This window comes from Neolamprologus multifasciatus, chromosome 14 (assembly GCF_963576455.1).
Source record: "Neolamprologus multifasciatus chromosome 14, fNeoMul1.2, whole genome shotgun sequence".
Lineage (NCBI taxonomy): Eukaryota > Metazoa > Chordata > Actinopteri > Cichliformes > Cichlidae > Neolamprologus > Neolamprologus multifasciatus.
In genome coordinates, this window is record NC_140452.1 from 17,759,619 (window position 1) to 17,784,117 (window position 24,499).

General features: G+C 41.2%; 1 protein-coding gene across 5 annotated transcripts in view; it reads right to left on the reverse strand.

Moving 5' to 3' along the window:
• Positions 1-405: 405 nt before the first annotated feature.
• slc8a2b (solute carrier family 8 member 2b) overlaps positions 406-24,499 on the reverse strand; it is a 244,572-nt gene continuing 220,478 nt past the window's right edge. For 4 of the 5 annotated variants that reach the window (XM_085130533.1, XM_085130532.1, XM_085130534.1 and 1 more), the window contains 6 exons: positions 23,471-23,574; positions 20,951-20,968; positions 14,802-14,926; positions 10,104-10,203; positions 6,196-6,474; positions 406-4,936 (listed from right to left, as the gene is read on the reverse strand). In XM_085130533.1, coding sequence (XP_084986659.1) covers positions 4,560-4,936; positions 6,196-6,474; positions 10,104-10,203; positions 14,802-14,926; positions 20,951-20,968; positions 23,471-23,574 — 1,003 coding nt within the window. In that variant the 3' untranslated portion in view covers positions 406-4,559. Of the gene's footprint in view, positions 4,937-6,195; positions 6,475-10,103; positions 10,204-14,801; positions 14,927-18,960; positions 19,042-20,950; positions 20,969-23,470; positions 23,575-24,499 lie in introns of all 5 variants that reach the window. The other variant, XM_085130535.1, reaches the window with a different exon arrangement.

The following is a 24,499-nucleotide window of genomic DNA, read 5'->3' on the forward strand; positions in this document are numbered from 1 at the left end:
TGCTGCTCCACATCGAAAGGAGCCAGCTGAGGTGGTTTGGGCATCTGACAAGGATGCCCCCTGGGCGCCTCCTGGGTGAGGTGTTCCAGGCATGTCCCACCGGGAGGAGGCCCCGGGGCAGACCCAGGACACGCTGGAGAGATTATATCTCTCGGCTGGCCTGGGAACACCTTGGTGTTCCCCCGGATAAGCTGGAGGAGGTGGCTGGGGAGAGGGAGGTCTGGGCCTCTTTGCTTAGGCTGCTGCCACCGCGACCCGGCCTCGGATAAAGCGGATGAAGATGGATGGATGGATGTATGGACGTTTCAGATTACAGCAAGTGTTTGATAGCTGGATGACTCTACGAATCACTGACTTTGATTGTTATATTGGTTCAGTTATAAAAAATGACTCAGACACGTTGAACCTTGAAAATAAATAAACTATATTTAAATAAGGTCAACTTCACTTGATTAAAGACCTTCGTTTTCTTTCAGGAACACGTTACACCTCATGCCATGATTCAAAACCGAGTTTTTTTTCTAAGATTTTTTTTGTTGCATTTCATAAAAAAACTTAAATATCATCTTTAGTTAATTTATTACAGTATCGAATAAATGTTTATGTCTATCACATGACATTGTAATAATTTCAGTCATTATTTCCCTACAAAGATTCAGGCAGAGAGAAATTTTCATCATCACAGGAAACGACTTCACAGAGAGACACACTGAAGAGAGCAAGACCCGGGAGGGGAGGAGAGGAGGCTGAACACGAACACAGACACTGAAATATCATACACCAACAAACGAAAAGATGACCTGGGATGTAGCCTGGACCCAGCACAGCAGGATCTCTTTTCACAGCTTCTACAGAAACAGGTGAGGAGAAGACTCTGACTCCAGGAATGGCGCTTGTTTGTGTTTCTGTTCAGTCTGTCTGAACCGAGCAGTGGTTGTGCGTGTCACACTTGCTCACTTTATTTCACAAGAAGACTCAGATGTTTTGAAATCCTACTGCGGGGAATCGATCTGACAGAATAACCGACAGGCATCCATCACAGTAGACCATGCTGCTATAACGCACGTACACCGGGCTTCTTCGTCATGCATGTGCAGGGGAACACAGGAGGGGATGCAAACATGGATGCACACTGGGGAGGGGCAGGTAAGGAGGGGAGGCTGATAAGAGCCGGGGGTGGGGGCATTACATCTAGCTACAGAACAGCGAAGACCAAAGGCCGACAGTTAGTACAGAAGTTTGTGGAAACATGGAACATTGTCCGGACATTGTAGACAGTTCTGTTTTTGGCTCCTGGGCCACACCGAGGTCACAAATGCACACATCGTGGAGGTGATTCGCTCTGTTCCTGCTGGTGCTGGTCATTACACAAGAGTTCAGCAGACCTCTGCATGTGTGCGTGTGTGTGTTTCATATCTAATGTTGGTCCCACCTGGTGGTTTGAGTGAGTACTGTTCAGGGGATTGTTTGAACCTCACACACAACAAACCTGCCTCACAGCCACAGCTAATATCTACAAAACTTTAGCTCACAACAGCCTGAGACTGACAATTATACTGGCAATGTTCCACACTGTTTCTTTATGTAAACATGCTACTTACACTCAAAGTTCCTCCGTCACAAGGACAACATGAAGAAGTGTACACTGGCGGAGGGTTACAACAAACACTGCGGCAGGAAAAAAAGACACGGACCGAGCTGGAACAAAGTAAGCTGCAGCTGAACCTTTTCTCGTATTGCACATTGAAACCTAATTCCATGAATAAACTCCAAACTGTTCTCCTCAAGGACCTGCAGCACATCTTATGCTTAGAGAAATAATCTTCTATAAATAAATAAATAAATATATAAATTATCTACTATACATGAAAAACAAAGACACAAATGAGTTAGCGGACCGTGTATTTCAGTAAATTAGATGCTTTAAAGTTTGGTTATGATGCACTACTACACCGTTAAAGGGGAGATTCCTCTCTGTGGAAAATATATCAAAGTCTAATCCACTAAATTCAGACACCATGTAGTCTACATACCAGCTTTATACACTGAAACTATCCTAAATGTTGTTTAGAAATACAAAAAAATCTACCTTGGCTACATCTGCAAGGAAAAAGATACAAAACTGGATTTTAGAAAGTTTACAAAGTTAGTCAGGGTTAACCAATCGAATCCTTTTCAAATTGTCATGTTTAACAACAATAATGAAGAGTTCCACTTGTATAGCACTTATCATCTGTGGGTGAGAGGCTTATAATGCAATGTCCTCAAAGAAATATATTTAATAGGACTGAAATTAGGCAGTTACAATACCAATAATAATAATAATAATTGAAGCTTTTAGTCATTATTATTATTATAAGACAATCTTACTGCTGTTTGTTGTGACATTTTTCACACGCTGGCTTTCCTGCTTCATGCATCTCAGTGCTAAACATAGTAGCCCCGAAATGCCAGCGTGGAAATGTCGAAACAAATCAGAGCGTGTTCGCACACCATCCGGTGTTTTATGGTGTATTTAGCAGCCGATTTCTTCAGTAGCTTGTGAACACTTGTTCCAAGTCTGCCATGCAATACTGAGCAACACATGCATGCCTTGCAGAGCCGTGTTTCCTAATGCATTTCCCATAGAAACCAGTCTCTGCTGTGGCACTATGCCACTCCCGTGTAGACATCCTCGTTTGAAGTTGACCCTCTGGTGAATGAGAGGCGATGAATTACATTGCACGGGACAACATGATGGGTCCACCTGGATCTGGTGTTAGCCGAACCAGTGGAAACTTGAGACAGTTCTCCCTTCGTATATTGCACAGTAACCACTTATAGAATGATGGAGGAAAAGATAAGCACAACACAGTGTTTTAGTTATGTTAAATAAAGTGCAGCCTGGGCAGTTTGTACAGCAGAAATCTTGAATACTAGATTTTTTTTACTTGAGCTTCCCTTAAGGCATTCTTTGTTTGCTATCTTAAAGCATCAGTGTGCTGTAGACTACAGTCCTGCAGCCTAATTAATGTGTAGATTATTAGCTTTTTCCTAACAAATGCTGCAGACCGGATGTTGATGATCGCAGTCAGCAACTTTAGAGACTTTATTTTTGAGAGTAAACTAACACTGTTGAGTCCTGTTGTCTGCCCATGCTGCTGTTGCTTAAGATAAAGGAATGGACGAGTCTGCCACTAACAGTAACACAGTGATGGCTGACTGCAGCTCATCAGCCCATCTGACTGCCTCAGACAACGTTTTTAAATGACACTGCACACATCGGGAGTGTGAGAGCGCATATTTGGTCCTTCAGGAGATGAAAATGTCCTTTTTGTTCCTCCTGGACCAAACGGCTCCTTCTGTTTTATACAGGAAGATTTAACATCAAGGACTAGCTGACAGTTTCTGTTCACCGAGTCGACACAAAAACACAGGGATGTAATTTACAGGTGGATAATCAGGCTGGTTATTCCCTTTTTCATAGCATGTACATGACATATAATGTGAAGATGCTCTGTACATGGCTATACATGCAAAAAATAATCCTTCAGCTTTATATGCAAGCCCCTGTCAGAGGGGCTGTGGTCTGGTAAACAGATTGGTACACGGATGTTCTTTTAGTCAGTGTTACACTTATGCAGCTTCCTATTTGCTTGTTTTGGTTGCTAAAACTTTTATTTTCCACTTAGCATGTCGCTAAAACTAAAACCGCTGACATTTGTAATCTTTGCAACTACCAGTGTTCCAGTCTGTGCATGAATTCAAAAATCATCTAAGCTTTGCTGACAACGACAGTAGAAACCTGCGTTTCTGCCTCTGCATCCTTTTGTGTGGCAGCCTGCCCTGTGAAAATACTGCACTCTATATAAACACCGGTTTGTACTATTTACAGCGCGTGTGGAGAGCCACCTTCAGCCATACTGTGTATCAGACAAGCATCACCACTATATAAGAATCTCTTGTAGTAAACAAATGTAATGTTGTTGTAAACATTTGACTCCTTATTTGATGCAGTGCTCCTTCACTTCCTCAGTGAAGAAACATGAAGCTGCAGAGTTGATGGACTGAATGAGAGACTAAAGGAAAACAAAAGTATTTTTCCTTCTATGCTCACAGGATTGTGATCCATCTCAGTGGTCTGATCCTGCAAGTGAGCTCTTCAACTCAAAAAAAATTAAATAAAAAAATACACACCTGGCTTTAACGTGAATAAAGCATCCTCTGACTGACCTGACCTTCTTTTTACCTCTGAATCTCCCGTCACAGTCATTCTCTGTCACTCTCCGTCTGCTGCCCGTTAACTATCTGCAGTAACCTTTCGTTTTCACGCTCTCACCCTCCAAAAATACTTCCTCTTAACCCTCATCTTTCAAGTAACAATGAGTGTGTTTGAAATGCGCTGTTTACACATGCTTAAATGTAGTGTTTGTGTGTTTGTGAACATGTATCTGAAGCCCTATTAACCAGATGAATCTTACACTTGTTTCGTGTTAAACCGTGGACCGAATGGACTGACAGTCAAAGATTTTGTGTGTGCTGCTGTGCAAAATTCTTCTGGAACATTCTTCATCTCCTCTTTAAAAGCCGTTGATGTGACAGTAGGCCTCCAGGCTGGAGAAGAGGATGTAGAGGAACCACAGACCCAGGAACAGGAGGGTGGTCAGGAGGCGGGACACTTTCGGGCCGCCGAGCTCTCCGCCGATGGAGGGCCGGCGTCTGAACAATAGCACGGACATGCAGATGAACGCGAAGATGGTGAAGAGCGTGACGGAGAACGCCAGTGATCCAGGATCCACCTGGAACTCCTTCCCTTTGATTCTCCAGTACACGGCAGCCACTGACCACGCCACTCCGATCCCCAGGAACACGTTAACTGCGTTGCTGCCAGTGACGTTTCCAACCGATGCGTCCGCATGCTGGTCCTGTATGGCAGCCACTTTGCTAGCAAAGGTGTCTGGGGGAGGAAAAAGTGGAAAATGTGGATGAAGGTACACCTTGAAGCACACACAAACAAACACACAGACAGAAAGACAATCGCACTCCCAGAAAATCTATCCATCCATCCATTCGCTTCCGCTTATCCTTTTCAGGGTCACGGGGGGCGCTGGAGCCTATCCCAGCTGTCATAGGGCGAGAGGCAGGGTACACCCTGGACAGGTCGTCAGTCTGTCGCAGGGCTAACACACAGAGACAGACAACCATTCGCACTCAGGTTCACTCCCACATTCACACCTGTGGACAATTTAGATTAAACAATTAACCTATCCCCACAAACTGCATGTCTTTGGACTGTGGGAGGAAGCCGGAGTAATGTTTTTAATAGAAAGCAATTAGATGATTCCAAAGAGACAAACAATGACCAAAAAGATACAAAAAAAAGGAGAAAAAACAACTGCAAAGGTACAAAATGATTGACAGAAACTCAAAGCAACTACAGAGAGATCCAAAATTACTTTAATGAGGCTCAAAGCTTGTGTCCAATAAGATATAATAATGGATTGGATTTATATAGCGCTTTTCAAGGCACTCAAAGCGCTTTACAATGCCACTATTCATTCACTCTCACATTCACACACTGGTGGAGGCAGCTACAGTTGTAGCCACAGCTGCCCTGGGGCAGACTGACAGAGGCGAGGCTGCCATATCGCGCCATCGGCCCCTCCGGCCAACACCAGTAGGCGGCAGGTGAAGTGTCTTGCCCAAGGACACAACGACCAGGACAGAGAGCCCGGGGATCGAACCGGCGACCTTCCGGTTACAGATACGCTTAAATGATTTAGAGACACAAAAATGACAAAAAAGTGACTAAAAACAACTAAAAAGATGCAAACTGACAAATAGACACAAAATGGCCAGAAAGAGAAACAAATCACTACTCTTCTTATTGTATATATTGTATATCATATTCCTCTGTTCCCTGTGTCTCTTGCTGCGTTGAGCATGTGTATGACAAAAGAATTTACCTCGGGATAAATAAAGTTCTTCTTATCTTATCTTATCTTACAAAACAAAAGATACAAATAATGATTATAAACAGATGCAAAAAAGCAAAATGATGCAAAATGGCTGAAAGACACAAAACAACTACAAAGAGTTACAAGTTACAAAGTGACACTACATGCACTCATAAATCTGGGTATTCTCCTATAATCCATCCAATACTCCTTTCTGCCTTTTCTTTCTCTCACACAGTGAAACGGGACATTTACTCACCTGGAATGGAAGTTCCCAGCGCCACAAACACCACGGCGGTCACGGTGTCCCGCAGCCCCACAGTGCAGCCGAAATGCGATGCCAAATCCCCGATGATGGCGGTGAGGAGGCCGATGACGCTGATGGACACGAAGAAGCAGGCCCAGCCGTTCCAGTACTCTGTTGGCGGGACGCAGGCGAACAGAACCTTCCAGAAGACAGTGAGGAAATGCATGACGTAGTCATAACAGGATGGAAGGCGCTCCTCACGACCTTCCTCCTCGTCATCATCGCCATCACCTGGAGGAGCCAAACACACAGTGATATTTTTTACAGGTTACGAACAGCATGGAGATCATACTACTCAGAGTACTCAGGGGGTTTGGACCCAGTACGTGACCTGGGTTTATGCTGTCACGAGGAAGGTCTTTTTGATTCTGTAGGTGATGTGTGGGATTCATGTCCTGCCAGTTTCATGGCGTGGCAGGATAATAATCCCATAAATGTGCTGTTGCAGTCGTAGCTCTCTAACCCTGAAGTGACCAAACTATCTTAGCACCTGAAGGACAGAGCGGTCCTTTATCTATTACATATTTCTTAAATGTTGAAATGTTAAAGAAATAAGCTTATTTGAACAGTCATCATCTCTTACTTCATACAAACCAGATTGTCCTTGTTTTTTGAAAAAAAAATTCTTATATTTAACATAACAAAATACAATGAAAACAAAACCCATCACGGTAAAAACACATTCTCATTATCCACTCCATAACAGGGGCTAATTCCTGTAAAAAGCTATGAAAAGTTGTAGAATTAGACAAATTAATGATGTAGGAAACATTTTTATAATAGAAATATCACAGCTACACATAGAAATATGCTTCAAGGAATACAGTTAACTGACTGTCTGCAGAGATCTGTTACTTCCACTAGATGGTGGCCTTCACTTACAAATCTGACCTCCACCGACACTTCATGCCTGAAAAAGGCAGCTATTTAAAATATTAGATTTATTATTTTTCTTACATCATCCATGTAGAAGCATGCTAATATATTTTACTGATTAGAGGAGCAGTTTACAGCAACATTTGGTGCTTTGTTTTTAGGGATTGAATTATGTCTAACTCGAGCCTCTTTTTCTCGTTTAGCATAATTTACCTGCAATGTTATTACGGTTTTACATTTCAGTTAAATCACACTGTCACACAGAATTCAATGACAGACAGAGAGATTGGTGTTTCCATAAGAATAGATGACTCTATTTTCTTCAATGTGTTTTTTCTATACATTTACATATCAATGCCTTTGGAAGTGACACAATAAAACATCAACATTACAAGCTAGTGTGTTTTTGTGCATGTGACATGCTGTAGATGCTGTCTGAATCCAAGAGGAGGAAACAGCACACACTGGGCTACAGGGACCGGTAGAGGTGGGTGTAGGACTAGGACTCAGCGACCCTGGGTAAGGTGTTCCCACAGCTCTGCTGCTACTCTGCTCTCTCTGGCTAAGGGCAACGTCTCTGTGATGAATCAGCTGTTTATGTGCTCGAGAAGAGGAATGAATCTTTTCTTTTTTATCTGACTAATTTTTGGGGCGAAGATACAATGTAACAAATGCACGCTGAGTACATACTGTGTATAAAAATAGATGTAGCAACCAGGTCTGGAAAATAAAGCCATTCTTTTAAATGAAATTCTTTTAAATCACCAGAAAGGTGGGAACTCTTGAGGTTGAAGAAAGGAGACATGTACATGAGCTCCCTCACCTTCCTGATGCGTTTATGCTCTTAATTGGTCATTTTAGATGACAACAAAAAGAACATGAAGGTCATTTTGTAGCTTTTGAGGATAGAGGATAAAGCAGGGTATGCTTCATCAAGGGATTTACAAGTCACCCACGTATGAAGACGCAGTGTCACTTTGATTCTAACTCCGATCCACCCCTCCCTTAGCTGATGATGCCACAACGCTAATCAATTGGTGATGTCACAATATATACAGTCTGTGACCCTGGTATAAGGTCCCGCCTTGGTAAAATCCCCCTTTTACCCACAACATTTGATCAGTCTTCTCCTTCAGTGAAATTCATCTGGCAGCTTTTAAACAGCCAGTGTCAGTATCTTCTAAAGCAAAGCTGGGGAAACTCTGCATCTCATTATTAAAACAAAACACAAAGAGGGCAGCCTTCATGTTGCCTGAGTGATTTTGAGTTCACTGTTTTGAGCACATTAAAAGGTGATTGGACATTTTTTTTAACTTGAGTTCTGGCTTAATGTGGAGATAGTTAACTTGCCAGTGAACACAGACAGGAAGCTGTATTACAGCTGATGGTGCTCAACTCTGAACAGCTGTTGAGCTATAGCTGTGTTAAACATCCCTGTAAGTGGGAGCCCAGGGAGGGAACTTCTCCTCCTATCTATCTTTATTAAATCTTACTATTACCGACCAGGCTGGTAACCATTTAGCATCTTAACTGGGAGGAGTGATTTTCTGTGTATCGTACCAAGAGACTGTAACTTGGCTAAATTCTAGTCTAGACATAAAATGAAAACTTGTGCATACAAATCTGAGTTACCAAAACTGTCTTCCTGAAGAATCTTCAGGATGCAAACAGTCAGGTGTCAGTAGCTAACAAGGCTTTGTTCCGGCTGGCGTAACATCAATACCAGTCTGCTGGCTGGGTGAAAGCTCACTCATTCAGCAGCCTCCTTCTATCCTAATCCTGTGCTGTCTTATAGCCATACACACATTAGGCCAGACAGTGTACATGAATTACACCAGCATGAAGCAACATTACCGTAGCACTCCTATCTCTACTTGAACCTAGTAGTAGTGGACTAATTAATAAAATTTGTCATGATGGGAAAATGATTGAATTCATTTAAACAGTGCCAAAATCACAACACCACCTGCCTCGAGGAACTTTATGTTATGGAGATGACCAAGTTGAAGAGGCACTTGGAAAACATATGGTCCTTTTTTGTAGTTATGCCCATTTGGGTAATGACACGGTTTTGTAATTGTGTTTCTGTACACCTAATGGTGGATTTTAAAACATATAATCAAGATGTGACTGAAGTGCAAATGTGGGTTTCATTAGTTTACAAAATGCTAAAACGTCAATTTAATTCATTATGAATCAAGTCAATGTGTCACAGCAGTCTGCTTGAGGGTGTGGATCAATTTTAAAAGCACAGTAGGCTCTTTAATGGCACTTTTACAGATGGCCAAAATCAAAATCATTGTTACGTGTCTGCAGGCTGCATGTTTTCTTTCCCTCTCCTTTTGTTTGCCATTTCCTCAGGTACACAGACTGCAGGCTGGTGTCAATTTGGGATCTCCAGCTAATTAGAGGAAGGAGGCTTTGATTGGACAAACCAGGAGTGCACACCTTGATAAGGAGACTCACCTGTGGCTGGGGGCGGATCTCTCTTCCTTGTTTAGAATTGTTTGGCACATGTGTAGAGCGCCTCGGGTGTATTTCATTTGTTTGAAGGTTGTGGTGGGAGTAAAGAGGAGTAGCTAAGTCTGAGGACCCCATACACCTACTCACATGGAGTCCTTTCTGTTAGAAACACTAGATAAGTAGGTTGGTGTAATCCATGTTTGTTTTTTTGGCCCAACCTAACTGTCCCTTTCTCCCCCATATTTGTTGTATGAATTTTGGTTATTGTTTTTGTGAGAAAGCTGCCATTAAACTTGTTTCTGTTTATAAAACTTGTACCGAGTATCTGGAGTTGTTGTGTTACCCCCTCCTGCCCTCGAGGAGGCGTAACAATCCTAAACTTCAGATGATCCTCGGTCACACTCACAGCTTCTGCTTAGACTGGCTGACTGTGTCGTTAAAGGGGGAAGAGCGTCCACGTGACAGCTGCTTGTTCACTCTAGTAACGCGTCCACTGACAGACTCTCACAAACAGAGCTCACCTGCACTGACAGTGACCGCCTCCACAAACTGTTCCCTCCAGGAGTGTGTGCCGATAACCAGCGCCAAGTTGGTCTTCTTAATGAGCTTGTCAACAGTGCTCTGCCAATCACAAGCACAACACACTTCATTAGCAAGCAATTAAATCCAAGGATAGGTGACAAGAGTCACTCAGGTGAGATAGAGCTTGTTAGTCATGCTTTGTGCAGCTGAAGGGAAGAGGAGAAAAGTTTGAAAAATGAACTATTTAGGGGGCCTTCAAAACTTCACACATATGAGTTTACCTGTCAGGAGGACGGTTTTGGCTTAAAAGTGCAGCCGGCAGGTGGGACGGCTCTAATAAAAGATGCTCCTGCGCTGCGTTATAGGAAGTGTTAGGAGGAAGACTATTTCTGGGCATTTGATTCAGTTTTGACAGTTACAGTGTATGAAAAAAGGATTTGCCCGCTCGTTTATATTTCAGATCATCAAACACAATGTAATATTATAAAGCTAGGCAAAGGAAACCTGATATGCAGTTTCTAAATGATGATTTCATTTATTAAGGGGAAACGCTCTGCACTCTGATATTCATACTAACAGTGCTGACCACGAGGACAACCAAACCACCCTAACACTGACAGATCCAGCTGATGGTTTACCTGCAAACTCTCACAGAAGCTGAACAGCTGCATCATAAAGAAGAGCTTTGTTTGTCTTTGTGATTTCTTACTTGCAAAGAATCACAACAGCAGATGTGGCACAGATTTCTTCCTCTGATATAATCCCTGACACAACCCTCTCCCCAGGATTTGTGCCTCCACCTGGTTTTGATCTCGGGACCTTTTGCATATTAGGTGATCGTGTTAACCACGACCACCTAAATTAAATGACACTGTATTTAGTTACGAGTTGCGTAAGTTTTCATGACATCTGTCATATATGAAGAGAGGCCGACAAAGACACCACATCAGATATTTCACTCACTGCTGCATGTGTTACACATTTTTGTCTTTTTCTTTTCAGATTATTTAATTTTCCATATAATGACACACCCATCATCAGTTAAATTCAGTTAGAGGAGCTGTGTGTAGACCTCGAAGCCAAAACATCAACATCTGGGCATCGATGATAAAATCATCTCTGTATGATTGAAGTACATGCAGTTTGTCTGCAGCTGCACAAACACATGAAGTAAAAGCTCAGTGTGCTCGGTCGAGTTTGGAGCTGTGAAACTCACTTCAGTAATTTAACCAGCAAATACAAGAAGCAGCAGATGATACAGTGCAAACATGCACACCTCTCCCACAGTGACTGCATTATTCCTCAAGGTCACTCACACTCAGTGTTGGGAAGGTTACTTTTAAAATGTATTCCATTACAGAATACATGCCCCAAAATGTATTCTGTAACGTATTCCGTTACGTTACTCAATGAGAGTAACATATTCTGAATACTTTGGATTACTTAATATATTATCATCCTGTTTACAACTACGTGAATGTACTATTGCTGTGATTTATTACTGTTACTGAAGGTCTGCGGCTCCGAACCGTAGTAAAGGGACCTCTGGCTAATACGGTGGGTTCTGTGTCGGGCTCGTAGCTGAAAACTAGCTTTACTTTGTTGTCAAGTTTGCTTGCGAGAGACAGAGAGAGGCGTTGAAAGGCTGCTCCAACGGAACTTATTGTTTTGGAGGAAAACACGAACACAGTGCACGACAGGCTCTCTTCTTGGCTGCAGTGGTTATTATTATATTTACATGCTTCCAGCTCCCGTTTCTGCTCGATGACAGCTCATACTTTTCCTTTTTCTCCCTCCCACGCTCACAGACACATAACGTGTATGGCAGTCCATTCTCCCTGCAGCATGGACTACACTGCCTATGATGCTACATTCTTTAGAGCTATACCTGTAGCATTCTGCCTATTAGCTTAGCACAACAACAACAACAACAAGGCCTCTCTCACCCAGGAAACACGCAGAGAGAGCGTCACCCTGTAACCACGGCAACCGTAACGCTGCCACCTGGAACAACAGAACGTAGCTGTCAAACAAAACCCAAACAGGCCTGACCCGCCACAATATGAAACAGGGAAGTACCGCAGTGTAATCCATTTATTTCAACAAAGTAACTGTATTCTAAATACCACCTTTTTAAACGGTAACTGTAACGGAATGCAGTTACTCATATTTTGTATTTTAAATACGTAACGGCGGTACATGTATTCCCTTACTCCCCAACACTGCTCACACTATCCACTAATGATGAGCGACAAGTACAATTTTATCTGATCACAAGGGGTTGGTTTCATCAAGCAGAGGATGACGATCTGGTGTCTCAGTGGACGGTGTTTGATGTGATGATGGAATGATGGCTCTCCTCCGTCGGCTTTGTTGATGTTTGTTCAGTGCTCGTTCCTCGTGTAATTAATCCTCAAACAAATCCAAGCTTCTGCTCGTGTTTAATTGGCTTAGAGTGAGACTGGTGTTTGAGTTGTACGCATCCTTCGTTGAGCTGACCTTATCTGCTTTGACACATTTTGTGTTAATTAGATTGCAGATCATTCAGAGGAAAGCATAAAAGCAAACAAGGTGTATTTCAGCGACTGCTTATTGTGACAGCACTTGAGCATTTAAGAAGGATTTTCATTATTTAAAACCTGTGAAACACCCACTGCTTACATAAGAGCTGATGATAACAGGAATTAAGAGAACTTGTTGATGGTTAAATTATTTAATTTTGTGTATTTCACACAGACTCAGACCTGTAATACAATAAAAACGTCCTAGCAAAACAGAAAATGGTCCTTTCACATGAGTGACCTGATACGATTCCGTAATTAAACGTTTGTGAAGTGTAATTAAAAATGACGGATTATCATCCATCCAAATGGTCCTTCTGCATGTTTGTCACCAGTAAACTAATCTAATGTTATGGCTTGGAGCATGCAGGAGGCAGAGGGCTTATGTGGAGGTGGTGGCTGCTTTTATTTGCTTAAAATACAACCTGAGCACAGCCCAAAGCACCATACAAATATCTGGACAGCTTGCACAGGAAAGAAGCAGGAAAGAAGGATGCTCTGCAAACTCTTAGAGTCTGCATCCTCCGTGTGCCTCGACAGAGCTGCTATATTGAGGGCAACTCATGCATTTTCAATAATTTAAACCCACTTTAGACCGGCACACTGAGAGAGGGTTAAGACTGAGGTTTAACAATGTGAGAAAGAGTGTAAAGGTGGATTGCATAACTCTGCCAGGAGAGCACAGTTCCTTCTATTTAGCATTTGTTTTTGCCCTCAGAAATCAGTAAATTAACCTCTGTCTGCAGTGCAATGGAAATATCATGAGGTCAAAGAAAGATGTGAGGGAAAAGAGAGTCTCAGTGCACAGAAAATGCAACCTCTCTACTCTAAAGGCTTCTTCGTGATGTGACCGTAGATGCCTGCTGGGTCGATGACACCCTGAAGATTGTGACTCATGGGTGCACGCTCTCCCTGTGTCTGCATGTCCTTCAGCTTCCTTTGACAGATGAATAACGTGAATATTGGGTGATTGTAAATTGGCCGTAGCCATGAATGGTTGTGTCTCTCTCTCTCTCTCTGTGTTAGTGCAGCAGTAGACTGACAACGTCCATAGTGTACCCTGTTACTGGGCCTACAACAGCAGTGACGAGCTCCAGCACCCGAGAGACTCTGAACTGGTAAGAACTGGTTAATAAAATGAATGAATGGATCACCATAATTAACATTTACATGGTGGGATAGAATTATCTCTTTTTCTTTCATAAATAAAAGGTCCAGCAGATGCTAAAGGTGGTAATAGAAAAGCACTGAGCCACCTGTCCTTATGAATAAACGATTATTACAGTTGCCATGTTTATATGGAATATGTGCATGGCATGAGGTGTGTGTATAAAAAAGTGAAATTCATCAAAGTAATAAAATACATAAATATTAGTTCACTTGAAATTAAAATAGCACAAAATAAAATGTTATTTACTCACTGGCTCTGGACCTGTGCTGGCTCTGACTCAGTCCTCCCGCCTAAAACCAATTCTTAGTTCTAAGCCACTAAACACAACCCAGTCAGAGGAGCTGTAGGGCGAGCTGTAAGTTTGTAGTGTTCCCTTTGAGGCTTTTCAAAGTTAAAACCATGCAAAGGGTTATACATACACTCACTACATACGCTGGCACGGCTGGCAGCCTTAACCCAATTTCCCTCGGGATGAATAAAGTATGATCAAACGATCACTGCCCTCATTTAGGAACTACAACCCAACTGCTATGAAAGACTGTTGGAGTTTGTATTGAGGCCACAGGAGGAAAAGCCCTTTCTTGGAAACACTGAGGTGTGCATTTAAACTTGTTGCAAGTCAGCTTAGGTTTGTTGTGTTTCTTCTAATAACACTACAAATCTAGTGTTATAAAACAAGCCCATCCTATCACACTCCCTCAAACAACGTGCTGAGCTCTGCTTTATCCCAAATGGAGTTTCTATGCTGCTTCTTCTCCTTTCATTGTTTTTAACTGCAATAAATAAATCAAGTGGAGTGATAAACATTAAAGCTGCTGTGGGGCAATAATCAATAAGTCATCAATGTATTAAATTTTAACACATTCAATAACTTCAATAAAAAAAGACATGCAGCAATAAATTTCTTTTTACTGCACAGAGAGGACAACGGTGTGACAGAGGAAGAAGAGAAGATGAATCATCACCTTGAACTCATACGACTCTTCAATGACCACCTCCAGGCGGCTGTGCTCTCCCAGGATGGGCTTCCCCATCTCTGCTATCCTCCGAGCCTCCTCCTCCTCAGCAGTCATCTGCCCCTCTGTCCCCTCTGTGGAAGATGGATGTGAAGGAAAGAGAAGGGACAGCACAGTGAGACTGGCCTGAAACTAAGAAACTTGTAATGGTACTTCCACTTGTGCTCATCACCATGAGCCTGAAATAGAGTCTTTATGTGTACGTGACAGATACCTGCGTGTGTGTGTGTCGCTCTATGGAGACAAAGGGTGGGTGGCAGAATATTTGTACCATATGTTCAGAGAAATACTCAAATAAAAAAAATAATTTAAGGCATAAGCATGTCACATTATGTGAGTCAGTCTAAGGGATTTACATAAGAGTCATTCAATTCATATTTGATCAGAGTGGATTTTTTAAAAAACTGAAAACCCCAAAAGATTTAACTTTTGTCAGTTTTAGTTTCATTATTATCATAATCAAAATGATCATCTTCACCATCATCGATGTGGTGATTTAAGCTGCAGTGTTTCCAATTTTACTAACAGTAAATAAACAACCTGGTTAACTCAAATTTTCTACCAGCATTAAAACCAGACCAACTGGGGCATAAATGTTTTTCAAACAGGTTAGGGTATGTTTCGGGTGGGGCTTGTACGGCTTAAAGTCAGTAATTCAAGTCAGTTTTAAAATGTTGATACCACAAACAGGTTGCCTTGGTTTAAGTGGCAGACAATAAACAGAATGACTGATTTGTTAGTGAATCCATTTCCGTCCTGGAGGAGTTTACTGTACATTTTTTCTTATGAAATTTAAGTTAATGACACTCTTTATGTAAACTATATTTTTGAAAACATAAAATTGACCCATGAAACCCACATATTGAAACTTAAGCCAACAGTTTTGGACTCAAAGATTTATTTTCCTGTGACCCAGAGCAAAAAAAATAATTCATTTTGCATAATAAATGACTTAAACAAATACAATTTATAACTGCACAAATCGACTCACTGTGCCTGTGTTACTAAAAAAATAAATCAGTGTTAACAAATGGAAAATTAGTTTTGAGGCCATCCTCTGATCAATTAACAAAGCAACATTGTTGCTTTTTTAGTGTTTAAGGTGGGAATATACTGATCAATAGAAATAAGGTCATAACATTTGAAAAGTTTTCGCGGTCTGTTTAAAGTGCACCTGCTTTGCTTTTTCTTAGTTGCTGCCATGCATTTACACTGGTACAATGGTAGATGGCCAAAGTTTTGCATTATGAGGTCAGCATATATATAATTACGCTGTAACTTCAGCTCTGTATGAAGTCAGTGAGAGAGGACATCCCAAATCCCTGCGAGAACAGAAGCTACCCCCACCTGCTGTTTAAAACTTTATGGGGGGCAGCCAATCAAAAGAAAGTTGACTTATGAGGGGAGGAGCTAAAGCAGCTTGTTTGAGACTGTGGATAAGCCGAGGCTGCAGTATAGCCCTTCAGTTTAAGGATCATCATGAACATTGACTCATGAAAAGCTTCTCCAGTGGAGTCTGATAATAAAACTAAGCAGCTGGAAATGAGCATAAACAGTCAACTTTAAGCCGAAACAACTAACATTTTTCTATGGCATAAATTCAGCTGGCTGAAACAATGCAAAATGCTAATAAGCTAAACCGTGTGCTTTATATACACACCTGCTTCAGTCTGAGAGAGAAAACACTAAAGAGCTTGCAGAAAGAGTTCATTTACATATGGCTCAGTTTGGTTTACTGATCAACTGCCAACAGAGTGGCAACGGCAGCTACACCAACCAGAGTTCATCTTGGAGAAATAACCGAGAGCCAATCAGGGTTTGTATTACAGCCAACACTAGAGAGAGGTAGTAGCTGTCTGGTGGTTCACAGAGAGCTTGAGTTTAAGGCTCATTGTGTTTCGAGCGGGATTTACTCGCGTGGCCTTTCTGCTCAGAGAAAAGAAGAAAGGAAAGAGACGAGGATTAGACCTCCCCTCTCCACTTTATGGTGTATACATCTAATTCCAAAAAGGCTGAGAGCGCAAAGCAACATATGGCAGTATTCACTGGCACTATTTCAAGCTGTCATAAACACCGACGTGCACACACACGCTCGGCTTGTGTGACTTCTCTTAGCTTTAAGGTGCTTCCTCTGAGCACAAACATATTTACCTCAGGGAAGGAGCTCTGCCTCCCCCTCTGTGACAGTCGATGGAGTTGAATGAGAAGTTGCCTTCAGGTCAACAAGTGTCATTGTAAACCACTTCTACTGGAGAGCTTCCTGCACTCAGGGCACTTTTCCTCAGTCTATGAGCATCTCATTCATGCTTTTTCTGCCTCTAATGGTCGGTCATTTGAAGTTAAAGCTGCTCAGTTGCTTTGATAGCAAGTTTGACAGGAAGTATACTCTAAACTCTGAAAGGTTTAGTTAATGGAAAAATGTTATGGCTGCCTGTTTGTTTACTGCTGGCAGAGCTGAGCATTGATTTTGATTTTTAATCGTCTGTGTTGATCATAAACTTAAAAGAGCTCCTGAAATGAAAATGAAGGAGGACTGCGATTTTGATTTGACATATATTTAATTAAATGTGATCTGACATTTACTGGTAAGCTCTTTTTGTGGAGCTATTTCTTTTAATAAAACGCTTATATAGATTTTTACTTACTGAGCTACGTGATTTTATGTTGCTTTATTTTTTTGTACTTGTTAGACTGTTTTATTTTTACTTTATTGAGCTTTTTGAGCTGTTCTATGTTATTATACTTCCCAAGATGGGATTTAACAAAAGTATATCTCACCTCATCTTCTTTCCTTTCCTTTAGCATTATGGATATCATGTAAGACAGTATTTTATTTTAATATAAACAGTCTTGCTTTTTTAAGCTTTCCACATGTGAAACTCCAGAACAATAAGCTGTGTATATAATATAGTATTAATATTCATAATATTCTTGACTTAGAAAGGCCACAAACACTCTGACAAATCTGTGCAAACCACCAAGTGTTGATATTTTTGTGAGGCTGCTGTGGTCCAGATGCAAACAGGGGGCTATAACAACTTTGCTGTATCTAGAATATAAAAATCATCTGGAATAATTATTGCATCTATGAGTGATTAAAATTGTTAAATTAAAAATCGGAAACTCTTTAAATTAAAATTTCAGATGGGATCACGCGTTTGAAGCTGGAAATCAAAGGGGTGATGTTGGGTGGATATGCCAAACTGTGGAGTGGAAGTGAGTGTCCTCAGGGCGAGAGAGTGGTGACTGGAGCAGAATGGACATGTAGGTGAATTGAACTGAAGTGATGAAGAGGTGTTGGGTAGATATGTTGTAAGGAGAGAAATGTGGAAGAACAGATATATGGTTGCCACCAGGACGAAAGGACTGTGGTGAACACCGACTTTAAGAAGAGGCAGGAGCGCAGGGTGGCATAATGGTGGAGGAAGGTGCATATAGGTGGATGCAAGCTGGTGTCAGAGGAGAATGCAGCTTGGCAGTCTGTAGGATGACTTTGGAAATTAAGGAGATGATGAATGGTGGAAGCTGAAGAAGGAAGAATGTTGCACAGAGTTCAGGGAGGAGTTGAGGCAGACCGAGTGGTAGGAAGAGTCACTAGATAACTGAGAAAGCACAGCTGTAGGAAAAGTCCCAAGATTTGGTATTTGGTTTATCCTTCGGATAAAGGAAAGAGGGTTGGAAGACTTGGTGGCGAAACAAGGAAGTATAGGACAAGATTCAAAGGAAGAAGTTGGATAGTCAGGATGGAGAAAATAGACAGGAGTACTGAGAGGCTAGCTGGCAAAGAAAAAGACTTACAGTGAGTTATATGTAAGGCTGGACACTAAGGAAGGAGAAAGGGACTTGTATTGATTAGCCAGGCAGAGAGGTTAAGCTGGAAAGGATGTGCAGCTGGTTGGGGAGATTAAGGAAAGAGATGGAAATGTAGTAATGAGTGACAAGTGTGGAAGGAGTACTCTGAGTAGCTGATAAGTAAAGAAAATGAGAGAGAGAAGGACGGATGAAGGACAATTAGTGGATCAGCAAGTGTAGAGAATTAGCACGCAGGAAATGAGAGCAGCTATGGAGAGGATGAAGTGCGCAATGAGCACTGGTTAAGATGACATACCTTTAGAGATATGGAGATGTGTAGGTGAGAGAGCAGTGGACTTAACCAGATTGTTTAACACAATCTTGGAGAGTGACATGCCTGCAGAATGGAGAACAAGTGTTGGAGAAGAGGTGGAGTAACTACAGAGGGATAATGGTGATAAGCATGAAGCTATGGCAAAGAGCTGTTGAAGCTAGGTTAAGAAGAAAGGTGGAGATCAGTGAGCAGAAGTATGGCTTGATACTGAGAAAGAGATCCACAGAGGCAATATTTGGTTGGAGAGAGTGGATGGAGAAATATAGAGAAGGTCAGAAGGAGCTTCACTGTGTCTTTGTGGAGCTACAGAATGCCTATGATAGGGTGCTGAGAGAGAAACTGTGCTACTCTGGCTCCGAGCTCCTTCTTGTCTGCAGTGGTAAAGAACATGGTGACTGACGAGAGTCTCTGTGGATTATGATGGTTGGAAACGACATTGTGATCTGTAGGGAGAGCAGGAAGCATGTGGAAGCGAGCCTGGAGATGTGGGGGTATGCTCTGGAGAGAAGGGGAATAAAAATCAGCAGAAGCAAAACAAGATATATGTGTTCGAATAAGAGGGAGGCAGATGGAAAATTAAACATGCAAGGAGCAGCGCCAGTGAAGGGAGATAGGCTTAAATACCTGGAGTCAACCATACAAAGCAAGAGAGGTGAAGAAGAGAATGGAGACAGGATGAAGAGTGTGAAGACGAGTGTCCAGGGGGCAAGGATAGTAGTGAGTGTGGAAGGAAATGATGTATGGTTTGGAGACGGTGGCGGTAACAAAAAGACAGGAGGTGGAGGTGGCACAGACGAAGACCATAAGGTTTTGATTGGCAGTGAGCAGAATGGACAAGATCAGAAAAGTTAGCAAAGTTGGAGAGGAAGGGCTGAGATGATTTGGACATGTGCAGAGGAGTAACGAGTAAACGCTACGACCAGATGAACAGAGTCAACTTTTGGGGACAGTGGATGTATTGTGCAAAGGATTTTAAAGATGGAGTTGCCAAGCAGGAGGAAAAGAAGACGACAAAGAAGATTCATGAAGGACGAGGACAAGCAGAGGCTTGGTGTGACAGAGGAGCATGCTAGGGATAGAGTGAGATGATCCTCTGTGGAGACCCTAAAAGTGGGTAGCTGAAAGAAGAAGACAGTAAATGCAGCCTTTATCCCTTTATCTCCTGCTTGAGTGCTGCTTAACCTTCCTCTGCTGGTTTCAAGGACATGTCTACAATCATCAGTTAAGTTGTGTTTCCTCCGAGGTAGAAGTCAAAAATCTATGTTAGTGATATCAGTTAGCAGAAGTGAGACTTAGCAGACAGCAAAGTGATGCTTGTCAGGGTGGCCAGCCCCATAACTCCAGTGTTCAGTGTCCAGACTACTCTACAAATCCTCTGGCTCTGCTCTGTGGATTTATAGAAATTCAGTGATGTTTTCAAACTTTACTGATTAAAAACTTCAGAAACAGTGTCAAAAACAATCTATGTGTCAACATGGATGAGTTTTATATGTGCAAGTTAAGCAGCTGACTGCAGCGCAGAAGTGAGGCATTTGATATTAGGTTATTTTTCTCCTTCCTCCTTGAGGCAGAATCAGCAGGAAGCCAGAAGAGCAAACAGAATGATGGAGCGCTGAGTCAGACCGAATTTATTATCGTCTCTCTCCAAATATGTTCATGCCTCGGTGTGGGTTAAAATACCATCTTTAAATGTCAACCTTTGCTGGAGAGCTGACGTAAAAGTGAATCATCAGTGACTCTGATACTTGAATACCTTTACCAGTTGTTATTAAAAGATTAATGTTCTTTCTCTTTTTCCCCATTAAAAAAACATTAAAAGGCTTTAGAAAAATTATATATATCTGTAATTACTTCACTTCATTTCATTCATTATTCCACAAAATAATCAACATATTGACTGAGCATGAAAAACTGTGGCTTGACTCAGACATTCTGACAGTTTGAAGCAGAGGAACTAATCAGATGGTCTTACCTTGGTTGAGCAGCAGAGCTGTGAAGAAAGCAGAGAGAGGAGGGCGTGTGGACAAGAAAAGAAGAGCAGTAAGTACCAGCGAACAGTCAGGAGGGAAAGCACAATCAAAACAAAACTCCACAATGAAAGCGCAAACCTGATCTCACGAGTCAATATTAACAGTTCAGTAAAACCTTTTTGTCTTTTATTTTGTCTTTACAGTAAAACTTTAGTGCCTTCAGCAACGATCTCTTTTCTTACTCGTCTGTCTTTCAGCTGTTAGTGTTTTGTCCAAGTTAATAACACAAAGGACAGTCTGAAAAATCATCTGACGTTTAAAGGAAATGTCCCGTCTCCACGTTACACAGAGAAAAGCAGGGTTTGTGTGTCGATGGATGAAAGATGAGTGGCTGTCTCCCTGAAGACGTGTGTCTCTGTGTTCCTAAGATAAGATGAAATTTTATCAATCCTTGTGAGGAGAGTGGGTCAAACAAAAAAAACAAACAAGTAAAACACAAGAAAAAAAGGAAAAGAAAAGGCGACAAAATATACACAAATAATGTGCCGCTGTCCATCTGTTCATCTGCCCAGCTGCAGTCTGAGCTGCTGTAAAGCCTCTTCTGTGAATTTACTGAAGAGGTGTAACTTAGTTTTGTGACTGAAAGGCTGAAAGCTTTGAAATGCAAAAAAACATAACAGCTGTTTTAAAGTCATGGTCATCTTTGAGATCATATTCAGACTCCTTCATTGATTCAGCTCAGTAGCTGCTATTTACCACGCTCCCTTCAGACCATGCACACTGTGCGCTCTGTCATTTCATCACACACCTCAACCTTAGACAGAAAGCAAACATTCAATTCTGTTTTTGCGCCTCCGCATTAGAGCACTTTTCTGCAGATTTCACAAGAAGAGTCCAGTTTGTGATCCTGGTGACAGGAAGACCAGGAGCCTGCTCGTCATTTTTGACAATCAGAGCGTTGTGAACCATGAATTCATCCCCCAGGGTGAGACTATCAACATGAACATCCTGTGGCATTTGTGTGACAGCGTTCAGCAGAAAACCTGAGTGGCTCAGAGCGCGCTAAAATAAATAAATAAAAAATAAAAATAAAAATAAAAATAAAAATAAAAATAAAAATAAATATATATATATATATATATATATATATATATATATATTAGGGGTGGGGAAAAAAATTGATACTGTGTAGTATCGTGATATTTTGTTTGCTAATAATGTATCGATACAGGGACAGCAGAAATCGATATTTTGTTACAAAAAAGGTTTTTGTGCTCTGACTTCAGAGCATGTTGATCCTTTTTCTGAGCAAGAATCCTGACATTCCTTCACTGTCCAAATGTGTTTACTTTTTTTTTGGCAGCAATAAACATGACAGTTTACTTATTTTAATTTAAGACATGTTTTATTTTAATTAAGTTTAAAACTTTTTTTATTTAATGTAAAATTATATTTTATTTTAATTTACTTTCAAATTCTTCAGTTGCTGAATGGGCTGCATAGTTTTCATAAATTGCATAGTTCAGAATTGGTATAATTGTACCAAATGGTTGCGTTCAGTTGGACTAGACTGTAATACAAACCGTTCAGTTTGTCAACAATAAAACTGAAATGAGAGAAAGACTGAGTGTGAGACTTTGTTATTAGATAAAATGAATATTGATAAAGTTTACCTTTATGTACCGAATCTGAATATCGCAAAATATTTTTAAAAATTGCAATAATATCGTATCGTGCGTTAAGTATTGTGATATCGTATCGTGGGATGTATGGTGATTCCCACCTTTAATATATATATATATATATATATATATATATCTCATATGGAGCAGCTGCTATATATATTGCAAAATAAATAAATATATATATATATATATATATATATATATATATATATATATATATATATATATATATTTATTTATTTATTTATTTATTTTGCAATACCAACATGCAACACCTCACAAAAATGGAACAAAATAGAAAAGGTTGATGGACGATCTCTTTGACACTCATAGAAGACTCTGCCTAAAAGAATATGTACAAGTGGACCTGGTGAGACTTCTAAGGAGAGATCTAAAAATAGCAGCTATGCTGAAAACTGTAAGAAGGTATGGATGAGTATGGAGACTCATCATCGCTGCAGAACAGACCCAACAATAAAATCCTCTGTTTCAGGGTGCTGCATATTCTAGAATATGCAGCACCCTGAAACCCTATATTTCTAGAAAGAAAGTTGAGTCTCAAAACACATGACTCACTTTCAAACTTGTGCATCATGGAGCAACTAATGAGACAAAATTTAGACGTAAATATTATTTGCATATAAAAAGACCCTCTGATAATACAAGTCTGTGTATGTGGAGCATATTCGCTTTGAATTTCATTTATACTTCTCACTTTGTAACCGACAGTCGAGCAGGGAGATGACGTCAGGGTTTGATGCATGTTTGCTGGTGACGGTCGATCAAAAGGTTAAAGTAAATCCATCAAACAAATGGAAACATGTTACAGTCACGTACCTGAGATTCCTCTCTTCAGCCAGCGCGGCTCCTCCAGCACGATGAAGAAGTTTTCATGTTTTTCATATTCTTCATCATCAATTATCCTCACCTGGAGAGTCTGACTGCACGCACACGCACGCACGCACACACACACACAGAAAACTGTCAGTTGCAAACACATAATACATAATGAAGTTAAGCACGTCATCAATAGGTGATTTTAGCACTCGGGGCGCCTTCACCACAGGTCATCCTTGTTAACGACGTGTTGCCATTGCAAATCTCAAGGCCTGTGAACTAACACACACACACACACACACACACACACACACACACACACACACACACACACACACACACACACACACTGCAGAGGTCTGCCCTGCTGTGTCTGTTCAGGACCTGCTGCTGTGTAAATCAGAGCAGGAGGAAACCAAATGCATAAAAAGGACACAAGTTCAGTAAGTGAGTTAAAGGTGGGAGCTAGGGGAGAAAACTGCGAGACAGATTAAAAAGACTCACAGAGGGAAACTATTAGTAGAGTCAGAGAAATATAATGACTAAGGATTGATGTCATGGATGATTATGCAATTATCAATTTCTAAAATACCACATTTTAAATATTAAACACTGCATTAATGTTGAATAATGGGACTCTCACTTGGAGTGTATCTGCTCACATAGCATATGGAGATTTCAGCTGAATATTTATGACTTCTTCAACATGGCTGACTGGTTTTCAGAATCCATATCAAGAGAAATTAACTTTGCACTGAGGAGAAAAGAAGGCAGACACTAAGAATAGGAAATAGGAAAGAATAGTGAGGCAGAGCAGCTTTAACACCATAATGACGGTGAGCGTTTGAGCGGTATTAGAAAAGATGGGTTTATTTTAGAAGAGAAGAAGTGAAGGTGAAGTGATGATGACAAGCCCTGTTAAGGTCTCTGAGGACTGCCGGACTGAAATGTCACCACAGAGAGCGACCTACTGAAGGAAGAAGAAAATCTACTGTGACAACACAAAGAGATGGATGAGGAGAGAATGAA